General features: G+C 29.1%; 1 protein-coding gene across 3 annotated transcripts in view; it reads left to right on the top strand.

Moving 5' to 3' along the window:
- The window catches only part of heph (polypyrimidine tract-binding protein 1 heph), a 413,796-nt gene that overhangs the window by 318,372 nt on the left and 72,899 nt on the right, over positions 1–22,525 (top strand). For all 3 annotated transcript variants that reach the window (XM_088202338.1, XM_088202339.1, XM_088202337.1), the window contains one exon: positions 20,701–20,802. In XM_088202338.1, coding sequence (XP_088058464.1) covers positions 20,701–20,802 — 102 coding nt within the window. The remainder of the gene's footprint in view (positions 1–20,700; positions 20,803–22,525) is intronic.

Below are 22,525 nucleotides of genomic sequence, written 5' to 3'. Positions count from 1 at the left end.
AATATATAATAATACATAATAAAACATGAAATTTATTTAATTTAATTACCTTTAAAACTAAGTTTTAAATATTCAATCATATTAAAAGTTTATGTAGAATATGCTGTTATGAATAAAATATAGGAACAACTAAATTTTTAATGTACTTTATATGTACAAATTTATTTAAATAAAATCTTGCGTTAATTTTGGGACATTCTTTAGTATACAATATTATAACTCAATCTATGATAGTATATTTTTATTTTTTTTATACAATTTTGAAACATAATATTGTACGATAAATTTCTAATCGTTTTATCATGAAATTTAATATATTTTGGCAAGATAATAAAATTAGATAATTAAAGGGAAAGGCTCTTGTGAAAATTATAGTATAAAAAGAAAACAAACTCATAAATCATCGACGCACAAAAGGTTATTTGTCACACTTATGACACTAATATGACACATTTATATCACAACGTATTGTTACATTCAAGAAATACACACATCACATAGTCACAACTACATTTAGGCGTAAATAAATATCTGAAAATTATCAAAATAATATCATGAGCCAAAAAACAACGTTCAGGCCCTTTCGAGGTATCACCCTGGAGATTATCAGAGTGGATGAACTTGTGAACCTCGTCATAATGTAATATTCAAAATACTTCGTAACATACATACACGCAAACACTCGGCGCAGATTACTCGGTAAATACCGGCAAAGTGTGTTCTATTAAGTGTAAAAGCAATTTTATTATCTCGCTCTGTGGGCGCTTATAAACTTTGGCGCGTTTCAAAACTCATTCACTTAAAACGGGGGGCAATTTAAATCATGTACTTCATTAACATACTGAATTACCCTTATTAAATGCTGCTTAGCAGTCGACGATACGGGTCCTTGTAGAATTGTGATCAACTTAAAAATATTGCACTGGTACAAACATACACTATAAAATGAATAACGATAATGGTTAAACGTTTGATAATGAATTTAAAATTTACAATTGTATTTTCGATACGCCAATTCACAATTTATGTATTAAAAACTTCATAAATGTAAAAACAATTTAATAACCTGCTGAGATACAACCTTAATCTTAAGGTTGTATCTCAGCAACTCATTCTTCAGACCTTGCTCCTTCCGAATACAAAAAAATCAAAATGCAGACGGTGTGAAAATTTTTTGAATAAAAGCTGCAAACATTTTATGCTAATATAATTTTTTAATCATTAAAAAAAACGAATTTTATTTTGGAATTATTTAATATATCATTACTTTATTATTAATTGCAAAAAATATTTATAATAATTTTTAAATAGAGTGGTTAATTAATAAATCTGCTAAATATCTGTTTATAAATTGCTATTATATTGTTACGGGTGTTACTATTCTCATGAGAAGGTAAAATTTACTGATTTATGAATCTCTTATTCGACTTTGGATACATAATTTTAATTAAGATATTGAGCTAAAAAATCAGATAGATTTCTAGCTGTTGAATTAAATGCTTATGTTTATTATTTGTTAAATTCAATAGAAGGTATTTAGTTGGTTGTCAATAATACACTATCATAATATTTATTATGAATTTAAGATACATACTTTTGTATCAATAACAAAGCATTTAAATTGCTTAAAAAGTTGTTATATAATAATCGATCTTTGTAATACTACTTTACCAAGGTCATCTTACTTAAACATCTATTTAAATTTAATTAAAAATTTCAACATATTTTTTTTTGCAATATGAATTACAAACTGAACATTAAAAATTTTATCAAAAAACTTACTATGCTCGTTAAATATTACTTAACTGAATTAAGAATTTTCTTTATATATTCTTAAATAATTTAATAGATTATTCATAATATTTATTTTAGTTAATTTTACTTTTTAACAACTAAACGTTTTCATTACACACTCCATCTTATTTTTGGGCCGCATCATTGGCTTTTTCGACCGATTCGTACACATTGATCCCTTTCCATCCCGAAAATATTTGTTTATCAGTCGTTCTACTCCTTCGCCAACAACGGGTTCGCTGTCAGACCGGTTGAATAGAGCACACGCCGTTTCATTTCGGTATCTGCAAAAAGTTAATCCCGAGGCTTTACTGTTTTATATGCGAAATGAATGAAAAAAAAACACTCGGTATATTTGCATTGAATGGCAACTTTTGGAGCGAAGCACAATGGGAGTAACAATGATGTAAAATGAACCCGGTGCGCACTGCTTTTTTAGACTGCGGATTTTGCGTTTTTCCATTTTAGTAAACAAAATTTATTTATTTGTGTAGACAAGTATTTGCGTATTAAAAAAAATTGTTTGATAAAAAATGAATTGGAATCACATTAATTGGATTATTATTAGTTAACGTGTTTTTAATATTAATAAACTTTAATGCAGTGGTTCGTATTCAATATATTACTTTTAATACGATTTAAAAAAAAATCCTCATATAACCATCGTAAAATTGCGCATTATTATTTGTTTACAAAAACAGGAGTTTCTACATTATAAAATAATATTTTGTGAAAGTGTTTTTATTCCAATACTTAAACCGCTCCTTTGCTGTGCGTATTATTATACGTTTCGCTTCGAGCTGTATATTCGTCATATTTATATTTTATGGCATAAATTAAAGTAAACGTTTTTCTATATTGTATATTAATTTTTCTTATTTCTCGCAGATGTGTAGTACAATTTTGCTTTAAACGAAAAAAAATATGCTACTAATAAAATTAAGTTTACTCGTATTTTTATGACGTTACCAATGAAAGTCTTTGACATTACGAATTACATATGTTTTATAGCATATATAGCTTTTAAATAATTATTTTTCCGAAAAATTCCTAATATTTATTTTTAATCCATTAAAAGTAATATATAATATAAAAAAGTGTTTATAATATAAATTTCTCAAAATCAAACTTGTTTTAAAAATTAACTAAAATATTTGCACAGTAAATATGCAATAATCTTTGAATGATTCGAATGGCGCCGAAAAAAATTAAAACGTATTAATGTACCAAAACATTATTGGCCAGTTTTGTAGCCATTAGGACCAAACCAGCAATGTGACGCAGCGGAGAGTACATAACCATTGTTTTTGAGCGTGGCACCATCATTCTATACAAACACCTAATTTTTTTGTGTATTACTTTATACCAACTATAAATTTGTTTTTAAAAAATAGGTGCCCGCCGTCCTATCGATATTTTAGAATGTGCTCTAGGGTGCAAAAAAGGATTGGAACCCCTGTTCTACAATAGATGATAATGTGCGCATGGTAGAATTTATTGTCAAGCGCGTCCTTTCCAAATAATGAGTAGTTTTTTCGTTGGTACTTATGGGTGATTATCGACTCAGGTAGGATGTGTTATTTGGTGATCTGTGTAATATTTTCAGTTTTAAACTCAATTATTTGTTCACTAGATCACATTTCCACTATTTTGTTGTTATGTTTCCTCTACACTCTCTGGAAGTTACCGATCCAAAGGTCTACCGAATACGGTCGAGGTCGCCGAGACATTAGAGCGGGCAGACCCGAGCTCGACCGAAGTAGCCCCGAATTAGCACATTATATTTTCCGTCCTTGCCCAACCATGGCCTACTTCCAGAGAGTGTGGAGGAAGCATTACACTTATGAAAAAATTCGTTTGTTTAAATACTTGTTATACTTCCTCCACACTCTCTGGAAGTAGGCCATGGTTGGGCAAGAACGGAAAATATAATGTGTTAATCCGGGGCTACTTAGGTCGAGCTCGGGTCTGCCCGCTCTAATGTCTCGGCGACCTCGACCATATTCGGTAGACCTTTGGATCGGTAACTTCCAGAGAGTGTAGAGGAAGCATTAGGGTTACCTCTAAAATATAAGAAATACTGCAAATGGTTCAAACTTTAACTATACTGAAGTAAAGAAATAAAGTAAACAGTTTAAGCTTAACGTTTTTATAAAATATTTAGCACCTACAATATTCTTATAACAATGTAATAAAAAGTTTTTTTTCCAAAATGTTTTTTTTTTAAAGAAACATGGCAAGCACATAAGTAATTTTCTTACTGAAAATTACATTATGAACGGGTAAAATGGTTTTATGTATTCAAAATAAAATAAAGTGATTTGTATAATTGTTAAAGGGGTTTACCATTATAAATAAATGCTTACCAAACATTTTTTTCACCACTGTCACTACTAAAAAATGTCTACTAATCGTTTAACGATTGATTAACCTAATGAATAATATTATGTATTAATTGCACGTTAATTGCTTGAAGAAAAACATGCATAAGAATAACATATATGATCAAATCAATAAAATGAGAAACATAGAATATATTATATTAAATACTTTTGGACTTATCGTTCGTACCGTATCAAAAAGACAAACTTACAATTGATTCGTCTTTATCGCAGACCCTTCAACTTTCCTCCCTCTGTTATACAGGATCATAGTCTGAGCGTATCCTTTAACGCGACTTATCAAATATTGATTCAGGCTAAAGCTATTGCCCAGCGAATCGCTGATAACCGGTCACAAAACACGTTTCGATACCATTGTCGGCTTATTGGATTGATATACTTTTCCGAGCGGGTGCAAAGGCATTACGGTCGCTTAGATTAATCGACTTTAATTGCTCGACTGGCTCCGGGAACTTTTGCTTCGGCAATAAAGCTCGAAGCTCACCGCCGCCGCCGCCGCCGCCACCCCTGCGAACAATAATGAGTGGCGGAATGATTTCGCACCCCTTTGTCGGCGACGGGGACAAGATGAAAAAAGTACACGAAACAGAACGAAGACAGGGGAATATTTTTGGAAACTTTTCCCTTTCATCATTCTTTTGTCTCCTTTTCCACTTTCAGTTTCCCACACCGGTCGGAAAACAACCCCCGACCGTGGCGGTTTTCACAGCCTCTCGACGTCGTCGGTGTCTCCCTCTCTTTTTCCTTCCGTACTACTTCTTCTTTCTTTTCGTTCGCCCAAAGTTGCCGAGACAATGTGCTCGATAACGAGTGAATAAAATCTACGGCGCTTCGTTTTCGAGTGCTCGTCTCCGTGTGTTTTATCTTCTGCTTTTATTCGCGTTGATGTTTGTTCGAACGGTGGTAAAAGAAGTTTTGTCGGCTGAGAAAAGAACTCGCCATAACATATTATGATTTATGCCGCGCGAGAACCAACCAACGAATCTATTCTTGGCTTCGTTGCTGAGTAGTTTTCGCACCCCATTTTTATGCAATATGTATTTTACGATCTAAACAACCAAAACAAGTATTCCATGCAATTTACATTTTTTAGGGTAACAAAAATCAATTATGTTACTGTAAAAGCATATTTCTCTGTTGCAAGTTATATCAGATCCATAAAGCTTTTTTCTCAAAGTATAATATATTCATATTAATTTAAAACAGTATTTTGAAATAATCTATCTATAATTTTAATGGCAAAGATGTGCTTCTTAATCTATCTTTATCTACATATATTTTTAAAGAATACATTCCGTTAAAATGTAACAGATATAATTATTTCAATTCGATATACGTATAATACAATACATCCTAATAATTATGATTACAATTTTGGTTTATTACAAATTAGCTAAAATATAATGAAAAATAAAATGTTGTTAGTTGAAATAAGAAGGGAAAAAACTATTAAAGCTTTTATTGTTTAGGTGAAATAAAAAAGTGCTAATTTAAATATGCTTAGCTGAAGATTTCGAATCATTGCTAACTTTTTCAGCCTATAAAAGTCTAAAGCAACTTGTGCTTTGGCATTTTGTGTTTATATTTTAATTTATGGTTGTTTTTATATTAGTTATTGTTATATGAGATTAGTGAGTTAATGTGATTACTCGACATATTTTTAATGTATTTTCTGGTGTAAAAATAACAACGTTCTTTTTTGGTAGTTTTAAGCTATTATTATTTTTTTTAATTATCATAAAAAGGTGTATTATATATTATAATATAGCTTTATTTTGAATTACTTGCAATTTGGAAAAAATAATGTTTTTTATAGTATTACATAACACCTTCTTATTAATTGCTTGTATATGAGCATTTTTGTGGTAAGCGCGCTTTCTCTATAAAATATCGGTCTGAGGGCAGCAATGCCAGTAGGTTCCAAAATGTATTTATTGAATCTAAGCTTGAAATCCAGGTGTAAGCCCAGGTATTTAACGCTAGATTTTATTTTACGTTATTGACTTTGAAAAAGCGGTGGCAACGTTTATCTACGTTTCATTATTATAATTGCCTTTAATATATTTTAGCTAATTTTAGTTTTATGACAACGTACTTAGATAACCCGATATTTTTTAATTTTGGGATATCGTTTGTATACAAGATAAAAAGAAACGACCCAAGCAAACTTTCCGGATATACATAGCTTTTACGTCTCTAGTTTTATATTTGTACACTTTATGAATTGAACCATTATGGCATACCGTGTCGAAAGCTTTTTCAATACCTAACATTAAAAGGCCTGTACTATGTTATACATGTGTATTAACCTAAATATGTTTATATTTTGTCGATGGATTTTTGTAGCACTGTTCGTCAATAGCTTTATTCCTTAGATATTATTTTAAACGCATGAAGTGACAGTAGTATGATAATGGATATAGCTAATCAGATTTTTAGAATTCTTATCGGGTGAATTTTACCGATTTTTCAAATGATGAGAAAATACATAAAATATAAGCAAGCGTTAAATATGTTTATAATGTATGCGAATTCCAAGAAAATTTAATTAATGTGTTATATGATCTGTCTATTTCAGTATTTTTAATTTTTCAATTTCTTAAGCACACTTCAAATTTCCCTAGAGCTAACATTGCAAATTGGATCATTATCTACCGCGAATGCTTATATTTTTCTTATCAACCTATTCACTTTGTTTGCAGATTTAAATTCCTAAAAATTTGAGGTCAGTAAGTAAATTATTTTTATACGTTTTATTTTTTAAATCTTGATACACAAATTAATTTGTGATATATGTATGTCTTATTCAAGTCTTTAGGGGGTTGAAAAAATAGAGAGGTGTTTACTTTACAAGACTACCACTTAAACGCACACCAAAATTGACAATGACAAATGTATAAGCAACCTTTCAACTTAGCGAACGAAGACATTAGGATAAATCGTACGTCGCGCACTCTTTTACCTGTTCGCGTAAGTGTTCTATTTTATTCAACATCCATCTGCGTGCCACATTTCTGCTACGTAAACCAATAGCTTTTCGATATGTTTCCACTTTTTCTCCGCGCACCTACCACTCGACCTATCTCCGAATCGTTTTAGGCAAATATGAAGTGTTCGATCGTTCGTCAAGAGACCTACGAGCAGCGTATACGGATGATATGTCTCTCTCTCCATATTGAGTGAAGAAAAAGCAAAAAATCTTCTATATACTATAAGTGTATATGTAAAACTGTAGCTAGGCAATTTTACATAACGCCGTCTAGGTGCCGAGTTGGCACTCTCAGAATCTTTGGATGGCGGCTCGACCGGCTGAAAGCAAAGTTTTGTATCAATTTGGTATTGTAATTTCCATTTGCGTGTCCCCATCGGCGCATCGTTATGGGAAATGGGACTTAAGTTTTAACAGTTGACTATTTGAATATCTCACTCTCTCCGTGCCTGTCTCGGTTTTTTTTACTTTCGTTAGGTTTTTTTTTATTTTTCCCCCGCAGATGCTGCAGCGTGCGTCAATCTAATTTCCAACATCCATTTTCTACACTTAGGCTGCGACTTGTCACAATTCAAATTACGTTTTTGTACTTTTGTACGCCTTCCGCAGGGGTTCGCAATGTACTTTAGCTCCTGAATGTAGGTGTTGCTTATTAGGTAATACAAACACAATTACCCATTTAGATTCGTATTGTCAAAATATTTTATGCTACAAATATATGAGAGATATTCTGAAAGTACACATAAAAAGTACTATAAATATTTCTAAACTAATTTATCTTAACAATAAATCTCATATTTTTATTTTCACTAAAGTTTATAAACCATGAATTCCGGGTAGAACCGTAACCCGGTAACGGCATGTTTCTAAAAGAACCGTATACCTTGTTATTTTTAACGGGTACCCGGTCATTTTATTTTAATATAATATTTAATTTCTTTATATTAAATACATATCTCACAAAATTTTCAAAATCCGAAATTTTCCGGCTTTTCTTTTATTTTACAAAACTCATTTAGAGATTAAATGGGTAGTGAAAAAAATTATTTTGAACAGTCCGTTTTATGACACATTTCGTTTCGACATCCTCAAATATTTGCCGTTTAACAAAAAATAAAAATGCAATTATTTAAAAAAAATACATATTGCGTACTCGATGGACGTTGTACGCAAAAAAACGATGTATAAGTTTATTTTTATTATTTACTGTCAGTGATTTATGATAGTTAGAATCTTGCTCGCTCGTTATCCATCGGTTAATGGTCAGCACCGCTAGCACGAGATGTGAACAGTTTTTTTAAAACTATTCTAATGTAATTTTGACACTAGTTACACAGAATATATTATTCGATTATATAATTAATATTTATTATCGTTTAATAAATAACAAAAAATATTTATCCTACATTTTTGCAAATATGAAAAAAGAAAAATCTGCATGAATGTTTTTCAACCTTTTACAGATGTATTAAAATTATTTTTTTCAAATAATAATACATTTTATGTTTATATATATTTTCTTATATTAATATTTTCAGGTTTATTATTATCATGAATATTTTCTTTAAATTTTTTTTTCATTTTGCTTCATAAATTAAAGTTTTTCAAATTTTAATTTAAAAATTTATGATGCTTTCAAGCTTATAATCCGCGAGAGTTCACAAGACTTCTGTTAATTCCTTGATTTATAGTAAAAACGCGTTTTTTCTGTCAACGATATATTGGGACGGGTGAGCCGTTTCATATATATTATAAATAGACAAAAATTACCCGGTTAATTTAAAGAAAAATATCCGAGAACCGTTATGAATTTGTCCGGGTATTTGAATGTCCTACGGGAATCTCATTTTATTTGCTACCTTATAATATTTTTTTAAATAATAAATTAATCTACTGTTATTTTTGTTACATGAAGATCAGATCTAAATACTTATTAACATTGTTGATGCTTATCGAATCGATTTGTTTATTTTCTCATTTTAAGCAGAAAAAAAACGGATCACCTAACTAATTTCTTAACACTTGATAAGATCAGAAATTAACAATCATCATATAAACACATTACAAGTACAATTTATGTACGGCTGATATCTTGCAAACTTTGCTATGTCACAAGAAATCTATCAAAATCTGACAACAGTGTAAATATATATATCATTTCTATTATATACTACCCTTATATGCTTACTTTCAGAATATCATTACAATTAATATGTATATGATGTATCTACAATATTTAAATTTATACAATTATAATACAATATACTTTGAAACTAGTTTTTATAATAAAAAAATCTGTTCATGTTAAAAATAATATTTTACCACATAGGAGCGCACAATTATGAAACTTGTGTCGAAATATATTGTTGGATTTCTTTTCCCATTGGATTTATATCGGAACTTTTACAAAAAAAACTTATCCTAAATGTATAAATGCGGATTCCCTCGGGGAATAGCGACCTTTTTCGGAGGCTACCGGTCCTGGTCACTATTGTGTTCTTATATTTCAATTGCACGTACAAAAATTTATCCTCAACAGATACTTTTTTATACATATATTTTAAATGTATGTATACGAATATAAAAAAGATAGTAAACTTTATGTAAACGCAGTTCTTGATTACCTTATGAATGTCAAATAACGACACAAAGAAAACACATATTTAAATATTTCCTGCTGCTTTCACAAAAAAAAAAAACGAAGCGTACAAATTCAAGTTGCAAACGTGTGCTAATTTTGTTGTACCTATGTATTATACGTGTGTTTGTGGGTAGAATATATGGGATATGTAGTAGAATATAAACCGCAGTTAATCCTCGGGTTGTCTTTTGTAACCGCCATGTATATCGTAATGTCCTGGTTCACTAACAACCGACTCATCAAAATCTGTATACTATGTAATATATGTCAGCGCGTGTCAAGTAACTTATTCAGATCTTTGAATCTTTCCTGGAATCAAATGCTATTTATCTTTTTGTTTGTTATTAATAATTATATTTAATTACACATTTTTGTATTGTATTGGGCGTTGGTTTATAAAAAAAATTCATTGTACATTTTCATTCAATGTTTGTTCATATAAAAATAACATAACTTTTTATGTACATTATTACATTATAAAAACAATTAAGTATTTACAAATCGTATTTATTTTAATTAATTTATATTAAGTTCGCTGCATTTCATATATGAATTTAATATTGCAGCAGCCGCAAATTATTCGCATTGGTTTTAAGCTCCCTCTCATATCATATTTCCAAATACTCAACATAAGTTTCGGTTTATCTACTCTAAGCATATCATAATAATCAGCTTACAGTACATGCACGTTCGTGTATGTGTTTGTTGTACGGAAGCAGTCATAAAATTTAATACTGGCTTTAACAAAACCGTTCGATAATCTCGCAGCGATTGTCATGTACCTGACGCGCTGCGCCAAATATTTAAATTAATTAATAAGTTAATTAATTAAGAATACAATTAGATAATGCGTTACGTGTACAACAATGGGTAGATGAAAATTGGCCGGCGGATGAAAAAAATGTATATAAAACACAACAATAAACAGAGGGCTGCGAGAGAACAACTGCGAGGGCTGAGTCATGAATAAAGCTCGCGGCGGAAAAATAAGAGGCGAGTCGAACAATCAGTCATTGTTAAAGAAAATACAGAGCTTTGGGCTTTGTACGTCTGACAAATGATTTTTCACCTGGGCTCGGTGTGACGCGGCTTCCTCCGCGGGATTATATTGTCAGGACCTCTGGCGGAGGTCCACCGCGACTTATTTGGTGCCCCCTCGCGCGTCATTTTTCTTGCTTTATCCGTTTCATTCCCATAATAATATACATACACAGGGAAGTTCAACGAAGCGCTCGATAAACGAATTTAACCTACAAAGATTAAATTCTAAAGAAAAACAGTTCAAATATAAAAATATTGAACTCCTTAAAATATTAAAATCGTGTTTTATTTATAACAGTTGATCTCATAAATTATTTACACACTTATCTATATTTACTATGTGAATATCAAGATTTAATTTTTTTGATTAAAATAGTTAAATAAAGTGGTTATGCGTTACCTTCGAACTACTCAAAGATATAATTGTAGCATCCTTAATATTTATTTAAAATTCGTTCATTCGTTGGATCAGTAGTTTTTTCTGCTTTTAGTCAGTTATTACATAAACGATTAGTTGTTAAATGTTGAATAATTTGTTTTATATATATGTACATATATGTATATATATCAAATGGTAGTTAAATTTAAACTAAATATTGCTGGTTTTTCTTTTAAATTATAATTAACTTATGCATTATGAAATTGCTTCGTAAAAATTGATATTTTTTTTGTATACTAATATAAAAAATAAAAAAATAGTTTTGATATTACCTGGTTCAAAAAGGCATTTTACCTTTAATGATTAATTTTAATTAACTTTACTGACCATTTACTTAAATTTAAATTTTTGCCTATTTGAAATAGCAACACAATAAACTAAAATGCTCAAATAGTTTCGTTTCTATACCGCACGAGCGAGCATCCTTGCTCTAGTGAAGCGTTCGAGAGAGGGGCTCGTGATAAGTTACTTCGCCGTTCAGTTATACCATAATTAATTTATAATGCAGTTTAGAATTTGACAAACAGTACATTTGTAAAAATTAAAACTTAATCTTTTATTTTGAAACTATTATGAGACGCATTAGTTTATGTTTATAAAAGTTTCAACGAAAAATAAACCTTTAACTAGATACTTTGAATGCATAATTTTAAAATATTATTTACTACTTTATTGACTAATACTGTTTTTTATAGCTTTTATAACTTTTACCCCGTTGTAAGAAAATTGACATTGAATAAATAGATCTTTTATAAATATAAAATAACACTATTTTAATATTTTTTACAAACATATCAATTATTGCTAGATATATTGAGCCAAGTTTAAAAGTATTACAATTGCAACTAACTTCATTCTAAAAATAACGTATAATATACTTACTATTTGATAAGATTTTTTCGTTGCGAGATTTGTCTATATATATATATATTTTTATTATATTTAAATTCTTATGAATGTATTTGAAACTGATATTTAAAATTATAATATACTGATATTTATAATTACCTGATAGTCACTAGTAATATTATGTCTATGAAACTCAATTTAACAGTTGCGAAATATGTTGTATAAACCCAAACCTAACCTAAGCAAGAAAACTAAACCCAACTTGACCTAATGAAAGTTCTAAAGCTAACAATTGTTTTGGAACTTTCATTAGGTTAGATTTGGATTTGTACATCACAATTAGTTAGTCTCTGATCATGTATAAATAAATAAATATAATATAATGGTATTATATAATTCAATAATAATATTAAATAAAATTAAGTATTGCAATCATGACTAAATTTATTCTCAAAATAAAGGTTAATATATTAACTATTTGATAAGATTCTAGTTTTTTACATATTTTTTTTTTAAATTAATATTGACATATTTGAAATAAAAAACTGATATTTAAAATAAAATTGATTATTTTTATCGATCACAGTAGTCATTTTAGTGAAAATATAACTTCATATTTTCACTAAAATGACTGAAAATTCACACATCCGAATATTTTTCTACCGATATATATATATATATTTTTACAACAAAAAAATGACTTGTAAATTTTATTCTTAGTTAAATTATACGATGCTATAAAATGTCTATGAAACTTAATTTTACAGTTACTATTTTTTAAACAACCAAACAAGCCCAACTTCACCTAATGAAATTCTAAAGCTACTATAGTTTTTTCACTTTTATTAAGTTAGGTTTTGAAGTGGTTTAATTAAATTTAATAAATTTAACAATTGTGTGAATCACTGATTATGTGAATGTAGTATATAAAAATAAATAAATATAATATATTAATATGAATAATGGTTGATCTAGATCTTTCGTGTCAATAAAGTGTAAAAATTTGCTACATTAAGCTAAATAAATTAATAAAATAAAATAAATAATAAATACAGTTCTTCTGATACTGAGCAGTGAAATTGTACATCAATTTTAGATTTATTTTAACTGGCTGAGTTAGTAAATTAATATTTATACTAGTGAAATTATACTATTCGAAACTACACTTAAGCCAACGTTACTCAAATATGATGATAGCACTATGTGCATTAAAAGCCTTTAACTATTTATAAAAAAATTATTAAGGGCCTGCTTATTTTCATTTTTAATGCTTAACCAGAGTTGGGGTGCTATATGCTTATAATTCATAATTGTATAGATTTACTTTTAAGGTTATTTTTTCTTACTCTTCCGTTTACTATCAGTGATTTTAAACAAGCTACAATATTTATGAACGTGAGTGAAAACATACACTCAAACAAACTTGGAAGGCTTTGAAGTCTCTGTCCTAGCTGTTAGGGCATTAAAAATAGACAAAAGAAAAATGATGTTTTTTGCATATCTATTGTGCTTTATATTATATTTTTTTATGTTTTATTTGATCCATCAGACTGAAAGTCTGGTAATCGGTAAAATCTATATAGATTAATATGTATAATATTTTTAATCAATAGATGTCACTTGATAGCTGAAGCCAGTGTTTTATAAATAGCATTTTTTTTATAAATAAAAAATCAAGTCTGCTGCCGTAGGTCAAATCCATAACCTTTAGATTATCAGTCTAGACCTTACGGACTACGCTATTCCGACCTTATTATATTGTATTATGCGTTTCATGCACCGTTACTGGTGCTTACTTTAGTTATACATAATAAAAATTAAACATTTTACTAATCCAATATAAAAATTTACCCAAACCATATTAGCAGCTCAATCAATCAATATGACGTGAATGTGGCGATTGTGCTCTTTGTATTTACGCGTCGATTGGGACCTTCGCGGGATCGCGCACTTTTTTTTTTTATTTATTTACCGATATTTCCTTTTTATTTTATTACATTTCTATATGATGTGTATATAAATACATTTTTCATTCTAAAAAATAGACATAATAGCGGCAGGGGTGTCGCGTCAAATATTATTATTCAGTGGCAAGTGTCAGTTTTACTGTTGCCCTGTTACAACTTTATGCATTGTATTATACGCATAAATATATAAATCCCTCGGTATCTATAAAATAATCGCGGGGGCCACGCTGCGATATTAAATCTTTTAGTGTGCACATATTTTTTATCCCACCTCTGTTTTTTATGCATCGTAAAAGGTGACTCTTTACAAGACCATATCTGCCGTTATGGCCCCATGTAGCTCAACGTTTTGGCAGTATTCCCCATACATATAAATTTGTGAAAATCTATTGAATTTTTTATTCGACTACCGATGACTTATTCAACGATACGTTTTTATTTTGTATGTTTATTTTTACCTCTCGTTTTTTCGCGGAACGAGATTTTTATGTGATTTTGATTTCATAACGTTAGAATGACATTTTCATTTAATTTAGCCGAATGCCTGTTAAACGTGCCTTTTTAAAGTTACAAATAACTTGTTATTTTTTCAATCATACTTTTATTGAATATTGTAATATATACTATGAATATAAAATATGCTATGAAATATCCAAATTAGCAACTTAATTAAAAAATATTTTTTAATTTACCTGTATGTTTTTAATTGGTATTTTATATAACATATTTATTTTAAATAACGAAAACTACAACTAATTAATTTTACATTGCTATGTTTGTTAGCAAAAAAAAATCATATACGATTTTAAATAATCAAATATGCAGATTTATAAAATATAAAATTTATTTCTTTTAGTAATTTTTGCTACTAAGCCAAAGTTAACTATGTAGTGTATATCACATTTTTACCTCATACATATGTCATTACGTTCACTACATCTTCTAGTCGTTTTGAAGCATACTTATATGAATGACTTTTAATTTAAATTTACTATCTTCACTATTGGATAAAATTCACTTTTTAATGCCTCTTTGCTTCCACGATTCTAATACATATGCTATGAAAATCTCACATTTCCAAAAAAGCCACCAGCGATTCAAAATTATTATACTATTCTACCCTCACTTTCATACATTATTTTGCATAACTTTACTGTGTCACGTATTAATACTCGTTAATTAATTATTTAAATTACAAACGACATTGAAATACAAATATATAATTCGTATGGGTGATATAGACGCTGTGAAATTAAACGGCGTGTTTAATTAACTCTCAAACTGTCGATCGAAATTATCCGATTAATATTTAGTATAATAAATATTTAATGAGTTTAACTCCCATTATAAAGTTGGCTGAGAATTTACGACCGCCACCGTTGTAATATCGGTTATGATTTTAGCTCGCATTTTGGCTCACGTATACTATACACACATATGTATCTCTAAAATATAGCATATACAACGCAAAACGTTCTTTTTGTTTGAATAATTTATGGCAGATTCGATAAAAATCGGTCTTATACAGGACAATCTGATAATCCTCGCTGAAGGAAGGACCCTTTCGTGGGTTAACCAGGATTAGGGAAGCGGCTTAATGGGGCATCTTATGCCTTTTATGCCCAATCAAACCGTGTACGGGCTTAAACCGCTGCCACTAACGCATGGGGTGGGTAACGCCCTTAACACGCGTCGCCTAAGTGTTATTCATAAATAAACGCGCGTTTAACCTGGCCGCCGGTATATTGGGATGTCAAAGATCGAAGGTTTATAGTCTTTTACATCTATTATAAACGCCTTTTACTTGTGTTACAAATACATTTGATTAAATACACTCTGTTAAATTTTGTCAATGAATAAAACACAAGTATATAATAATTTATATGAGTACAATTTGTTATATATTTGTATGAATATCATATTACGAGGGATATTTATAAAATAAAAATACAAGACAAGTTCATTTAGTGATTCATTTTATTGTGTGAAAAAAAAACTGATTCTAAAACGCATTGTAAGCATAAATGACGGTAATGATTAAGAGATAAAAATAAGGTCATCTTATAATCGATTAAATTTATAAAAAATATCTGAAAGACTATAAGAAAATGCGTGCTTTTGTGCCGAAGAAATAATAAGCCTAAAAAGGTCCTGCCCTTAGATTCATCTTAAAAAAATATGGGGTTTCTACAATTAAATCTTTAATAAAATATTTTCTAGACTTTATATCTTTATTTAATTATCAAATTCCCCGTATATTCTATTTTTTTTAATTAAATCAAATATATAAACTAATAATGTTTTATTTATTTTATTATATTTATAAAAAAAACACACATAGAATGCAATCTGAAAAACTATAAACAATGATTTATAAACTTTTACTGTTTTTTTGCAAACAAAATTAATTAAATATTAGTACATGTTTCTTAGAACTAAAAATGCTTGTTTTAAGAATAAGTCATCTGTATGAGATAAATAGATCACACATATACTTATCAATATAAAAAACATGTTTTATTAAATAATGTATTACAATAAAGTACTTTTCCTGAACCTTCTTAAAAATTTCTTATCCCTGCCTTTTTTATAAATAACGGTTTGAATGTTAGTTTTGATATTATAGCTTTTGAAAAAACTACTAAAATATTTTTATCTGTACAATTGATATAAAAAATAATACTTTTTTATATTTTTTATCACTTGTTTGAACAGTACTTAAATATCGGTATTTTAATAATTTGCCTAAATATAGTTACGAATTTAAATCTATATATAAACCCCATAATAAAAATAATGTTGATAATTCTTAATTATATTTTTATTAAGAAATCGTCACCAAAGCTCCTTAAAAATAATAAAACATTATTATATCCGCCTATTTTTTTAACTATATGTTATTAAAATAATTGTAAAATAATTAATTAATATTCGTAGTGAAATATTTTTTTTTTTAAATAAACATTAAAAACCTTAAATTTAATTATTTTTTATTAATTTAGTATTAATTACAATTTATTATGTAATAATTATTTTATATTATATACCGCTAAATTAACTACAAATTACCGCTAAATTAAATTAGCACTCCAAAGAGATTTTTTATCTTCATCTTGTTCTAAATATGATAAATGTACAACTGTTCCTTTTTAACTTGACTCTCTGTAATAAATCAAAGTATTCTTTATAATAATATTATATATTATTAAAATCACATACTTTATATTACATATATTTTTTAATTCATAAAAATTCTTTGGAATTATTAAAAAAGTTGAGAAGTGAAAATGTTGTCTCATTTTTCGAGAAATCAAAAACAACAAGTAACCAAAATACCCATCTACAGCCTAATTGTTTCATTTTTGTGTTGCGAAATTTATTCTCTTATCTTTATGTTATTTGTAAAATAAAAATAAAATAACAATGTAAAAAACACATAGTAATTGCCCTAATTACAGAAATTAGTATTTATTGTGCAACTATGGTTTTTTTCCAATAATTGGTATTGCATTTCATGTCTTTTTATAATCGATACAAATATTGTTTAATGTTAAGCCTGACTAAAGCAATTAATTAAGGTAATATTTTAATATTCGGATATTTTAAAAATTAAAATATATAGTCTTACTACTTTTTATTGTATTTTTAATTGCATTAAAAAATATTATGTTTTATCGTTGAGTGTTTAGTATTAAAAAAAATACAGTATTTATATTACTTGCAGAACAACGTAAATCTCGATTTCGAATCCATACTTTATAATACGTTACGTGATTTTTAAAGTTTTGACTTTTATGCAGTATTTTACAGTTTGTTTGAGCATCAGATAATGGTTTGCTGCCGCACCGCTCGTTTATCAAACTTGAACGTGCTTGTCCTTTTGTATTAGATTATATGGCAATTTTTACCCCTATATTTGAGTATATTGGATTAGAATTTATGCTGAATAGGAAATATATAATAATATAAAACCATTCGAATATTAAATATTTACGAGTATACTATCTATACATATATGTGAGTACTAGTGCGTAGTTTCTATCGGGAAAATCGGTTTTTCTCAGGTACGAGAGGAGGGACACAGTTGAAGAGATTGGATCTTTTAAGAAGACAATTTCATATAGTCGACGTCTTTTTCATTTTCACTTTCTCTTCTTATAGAGATTTTTACGATATTGCCGGGCGAGAGATCTCGCAATATTTTTATACCGCAATAAAAAGCTCGTTTTGGTTTTCTGGGGCGGCCCGAGCTTTTTTGCGCTCTCTTTCCCAATCTCGCGGCGTATTTACTTTATATTTTCTTCATCTCATTCTCTTCTTCTGTTTCTTCTTCTTCTGAGGCGTCGTAAGAAGCACATTGTCGTCGGTGGACGCGTTTAATGGCCGCGGGGAGAGGCCACCTGTTCGCTTCGCCCCCGGGGGCGCCTTCGCAAAATACCCCAAAAACGCCCCAAAGTACGACCCTTGTAAATTTTCAGGACGTTTCGTATCACACTAAAAAAACTTTGGATCTTACAAAATTATGTTTTTAATTGGGTCTATGTTACTTTTTTTTATTAACCGCACTTTTTATGATCTTACATAGCGGTGCGCTTTGAAGTGCTTCGTATAAATTATTTTAAAATTTATTTATCCTTAACATATTTTTAAGAAAATTATGAGTCGTCATTTGTATGTTAAAAATATGAAGTAATTAATTTATAAGATAAATATTAAAAAAATAGAATCGCTAAGTAAATAATTTTTTTAATGTGTAAAGCAAATTAAAAAAAATGCAATTCATAATAAGCTATTTCATTTTTTTCAATTATAACTATCACGATAAACGAATAGTCGTTCAATATTGATCTGAAAAGTCTGGGTTAGAAACCTATATATTGTGTTTAGAAGATCATTATATAATAATAATTAAGTTTACCTAGACTTTCCTAATCTCAATGATAAATATAGTGATATTAATAATTAAAATTTCCCTTATAACGAAAATATTTTCTATGTATTCAACAACAAAAAATATATGTTTATCAAAGTGTTCTAGATAAACGAACTTCACACATTCCATTTTAAAAAATAAGTTTCAAAAAATGGTTATAAAAAAAAAATATACAATCTGTCCTATATGGACAATTAACGGACTTTCTGTCATCGCTAGCAGCTATGAGTTGGCAAATCTTGTTTGCTAGATCTATTTGCTTATGTGTTTTTATCCTTCTTGTGAAATTTGTTTGTTTAGCAAAATTTTCAACAAGCTGATTAGAGTAATTAGTTTTAATTAATCCATATATTTATTGTCATGACTGCCTATTTCCTTCTTTGCTGAGCTGATACTAAGGTCTTGACCAGAACTTCTGGGTACCTGCACATTTTTAAAATAAATATATTTTATACGATTTTCAAGATGCGAAATTCTCCGGCTATTCTTTAATTTCACAAAACCCACTTAGAGATTTAGTGGGTAGTGAGAGCAGTGTATCGAAAAGGGACAGAAAATCCCTATTTAGCATTCCGAAAGTATTGTTTCACAATACAAGTTCTATGACACATTTTGTTTCATCATCCTCGAACATTTTCCGTTCAATAAAATAATAAAAATAGTATTTTCAAATAATACACACGGCATACTCGGGGGACGGTTGTACACAAAAATAACGACATTTAAATTTATTGTTTTTAATGATTCACGGTCGTTAATCTTGTTCGTTCGTTACTTATGACAAAATTTAATCTTCTGTGGACCTTTAAATTTATATCTTTAGACTAAATTTAAATGTTTCTTAGATACATTTTTATAAAAATTTAATTAGTTTCATCTGCTAAATTTATCAACAATTTAATTTTAGAACAAAAAATAAATTTAGCCGCTATGGTATGTTTTGTCTTTGAGAGATCTGCAGCATACAATATATATAATGCTTAACTAAAAAATGTCGATTGGTGATTAATGCCTTTAATATTATGAATAAGCTTTAAGGAAGGTTCGTTTTTATTTTATATAATAATCCCTCATGCCATATTTTATCGAATGCCTGAGATATGAATCTAAATTTATAAAAATATTTTTCTTATTCATCTGACCCGCATCACGCGCTTGTCATTTTTAATTCGACCCACGTAGCGCTCACGTGGCGTCTCCGCTATCCTTTAAAACCTACCAAGGAGGTATACCTACGTGTTGTTGTTGGGGGTGTTGTTTTTCTTTCTCCTTTAGCATTATAATACCGTCTCTACGTAGCACACGGGAATGCATATTATAATCTCGGCGTCCGATAACGACGCCTCGCATTAACGGCGCCTCGGTGGGGCGTCTCGGCGCCACATTAGACCCCTGGCAAGATGGATGTGTCCGCACCAGGTGTTGCTTAAACCACTATTTATTATTCTCGTGGCTGCGATTCATCGCGGCGATATTGTTAAACCGTTTGGACGTCTCGTAGCGAGCGGGATGAAATTGAGGTCTCTGATACTGAGCGACGGCCACATTAGGGGTGTCCAGATTAATTTAGACGACATTTCTATTCTATTCAATTTATAGTACACTATTGGATATGTTTTAACACGTGTTTTCTTTTAATTTACAGAGAGGCTCCGACGAGCTCCTGTCACAAAGCGGCGTGACTGTGATGGCGCCCGCAGCACCGCACCATCCTGATAACAACAACCAGGACTCGGCGACCAAAAAGGTAAATTATTTTTTATATCGCCATCTGGTTATTATTAAAACAAACTATTTAATTACTTAAAAACATATTATGTTTATATATTGAGATGTGGGTTATAATTTGTAAAACAAATCTGCGCTCACAAGACGTCGATCTCAATGCTAATTTCTCAATCAGCCGCAGCTACTGAGAATCTTGACGATGATCCTCCCTTCCGGCTTGTTCTGACGATTTATCAATCAAAAGCTTTGAATACTAATTTCAATTACAAATTGACAAGATTATTAGATTTTCGTCGTGTATACGTAGATTAACGTTAAACGCAACGATATATATTATATTTTTAATAATTAATAAAATATGGGTACAACAGTGGTATTAAAAAAACGCATCACCCTCGAAATGATTATATTGTCTATAGCCAAAAAATTATGAAAATATCAGTGTTCTTTAATTGTTGCCATTTAAAGGTTCATTTTTTTTTATTAGTAAAAAGGGGCTTAGGATATTATTTTCATACTTGCAATTTAGAAAAAAAAATAGTATTTATTCTATCCATCCAAACCAGATAAGCATATGTTATTATGTAACTGATTTTACTAAATGACGGTAATAAACTGATAGGGTGATAGCTAAGCAGAATTATTAATTTATATTTTATTTTAAAAAAGTATTACACTTATATAAAAATTCATTATCAAATTCTAAAATGTGGTGGTAAAATATTTTAAAATCGTTTATTATCACTACTATGGAATAGCATGTATTAAATAAGTAATTCAATAATTCGTCGTCTTATTTGTAGTGGCAAACTTTATCGAGTACTTCTGTAAGTTTTTGTTTGCATGTTGAGTTATGCATACTTCTAGTTATGGCTCAAAGATATTCTATTGGTTTAAAAAATGACACTATTTTTTTTTGTGTTATAAAACATTAATTAATTTAATTTTTTAACCTATATTTACTGCATTGGTCGAATCGATAAAAAAAAACCGCTACAAAATATTATTTTTACCCAATGACAGGATGCAAAAATTTATTTTGAGCCTAAAATAAAAAAAAAATGCAACACAGTTTTTAAACCAATGGTCCTTGCTGTTCCGCCAATGAAATTAATACCTTCCATTCCTAAATCTAAGAAGCAGACCCAGATTTTTTGTATATCTTGTCACTTGACGACGAACGTAGTGTTCTTTATCTGACCTTTATAAATGTATTTTAATCTCTTCAGAGAGCGTCTTTCTTCCTTAACCCAAAATAGTTTTTGTGTCGATTGGTTTATTTCCTGCGTATAAGACACATTTATTTCGTCAATAATAGATTTTTTGGCAAATAAATGACTGCGTACACTCCTTTTGCTAACCCATTTAATATTATATAATGGTTGTCAACATTTATTTCCTTATCAAATATTTCGCAAATACTCAATGGTAAAAATCCTCGTTTTTAGTACAAATCACGAGTAGTTAATTTTACACTTAGCCTGATTTATAGCATGCAATTCGACATTTTTTTTAAATTCTTTGTATTGATGATCAGTTATAACTGACAGACTAAAATTTATCTTGTCGATAACATTTTTTATATATATATTTTATTCAAAATCAGGCATTATAGTAATAAATATTTTCACTACGAAACTGACGGTCAATTTGCGAATTAACCACTAAAAATAAATATTGACACACCTGTTAATGAGTATTATATTTTTTTTTAAATTCAACCAACCTTATGATTTCGAAAA

This window comes from Plectrocnemia conspersa, unplaced genomic scaffold (genome assembly GCF_051122295.1).
Source record: "Plectrocnemia conspersa isolate PC_06_02 unplaced genomic scaffold, ASM5112229v1 ptg000013l, whole genome shotgun sequence".
NCBI lineage: Eukaryota > Metazoa > Arthropoda > Insecta > Trichoptera > Polycentropodidae > Plectrocnemia > Plectrocnemia conspersa.
The sequence above is the reverse complement of the archived record's forward strand: the minus strand, read 5'-3'. Positions and strand labels throughout refer to the sequence as shown.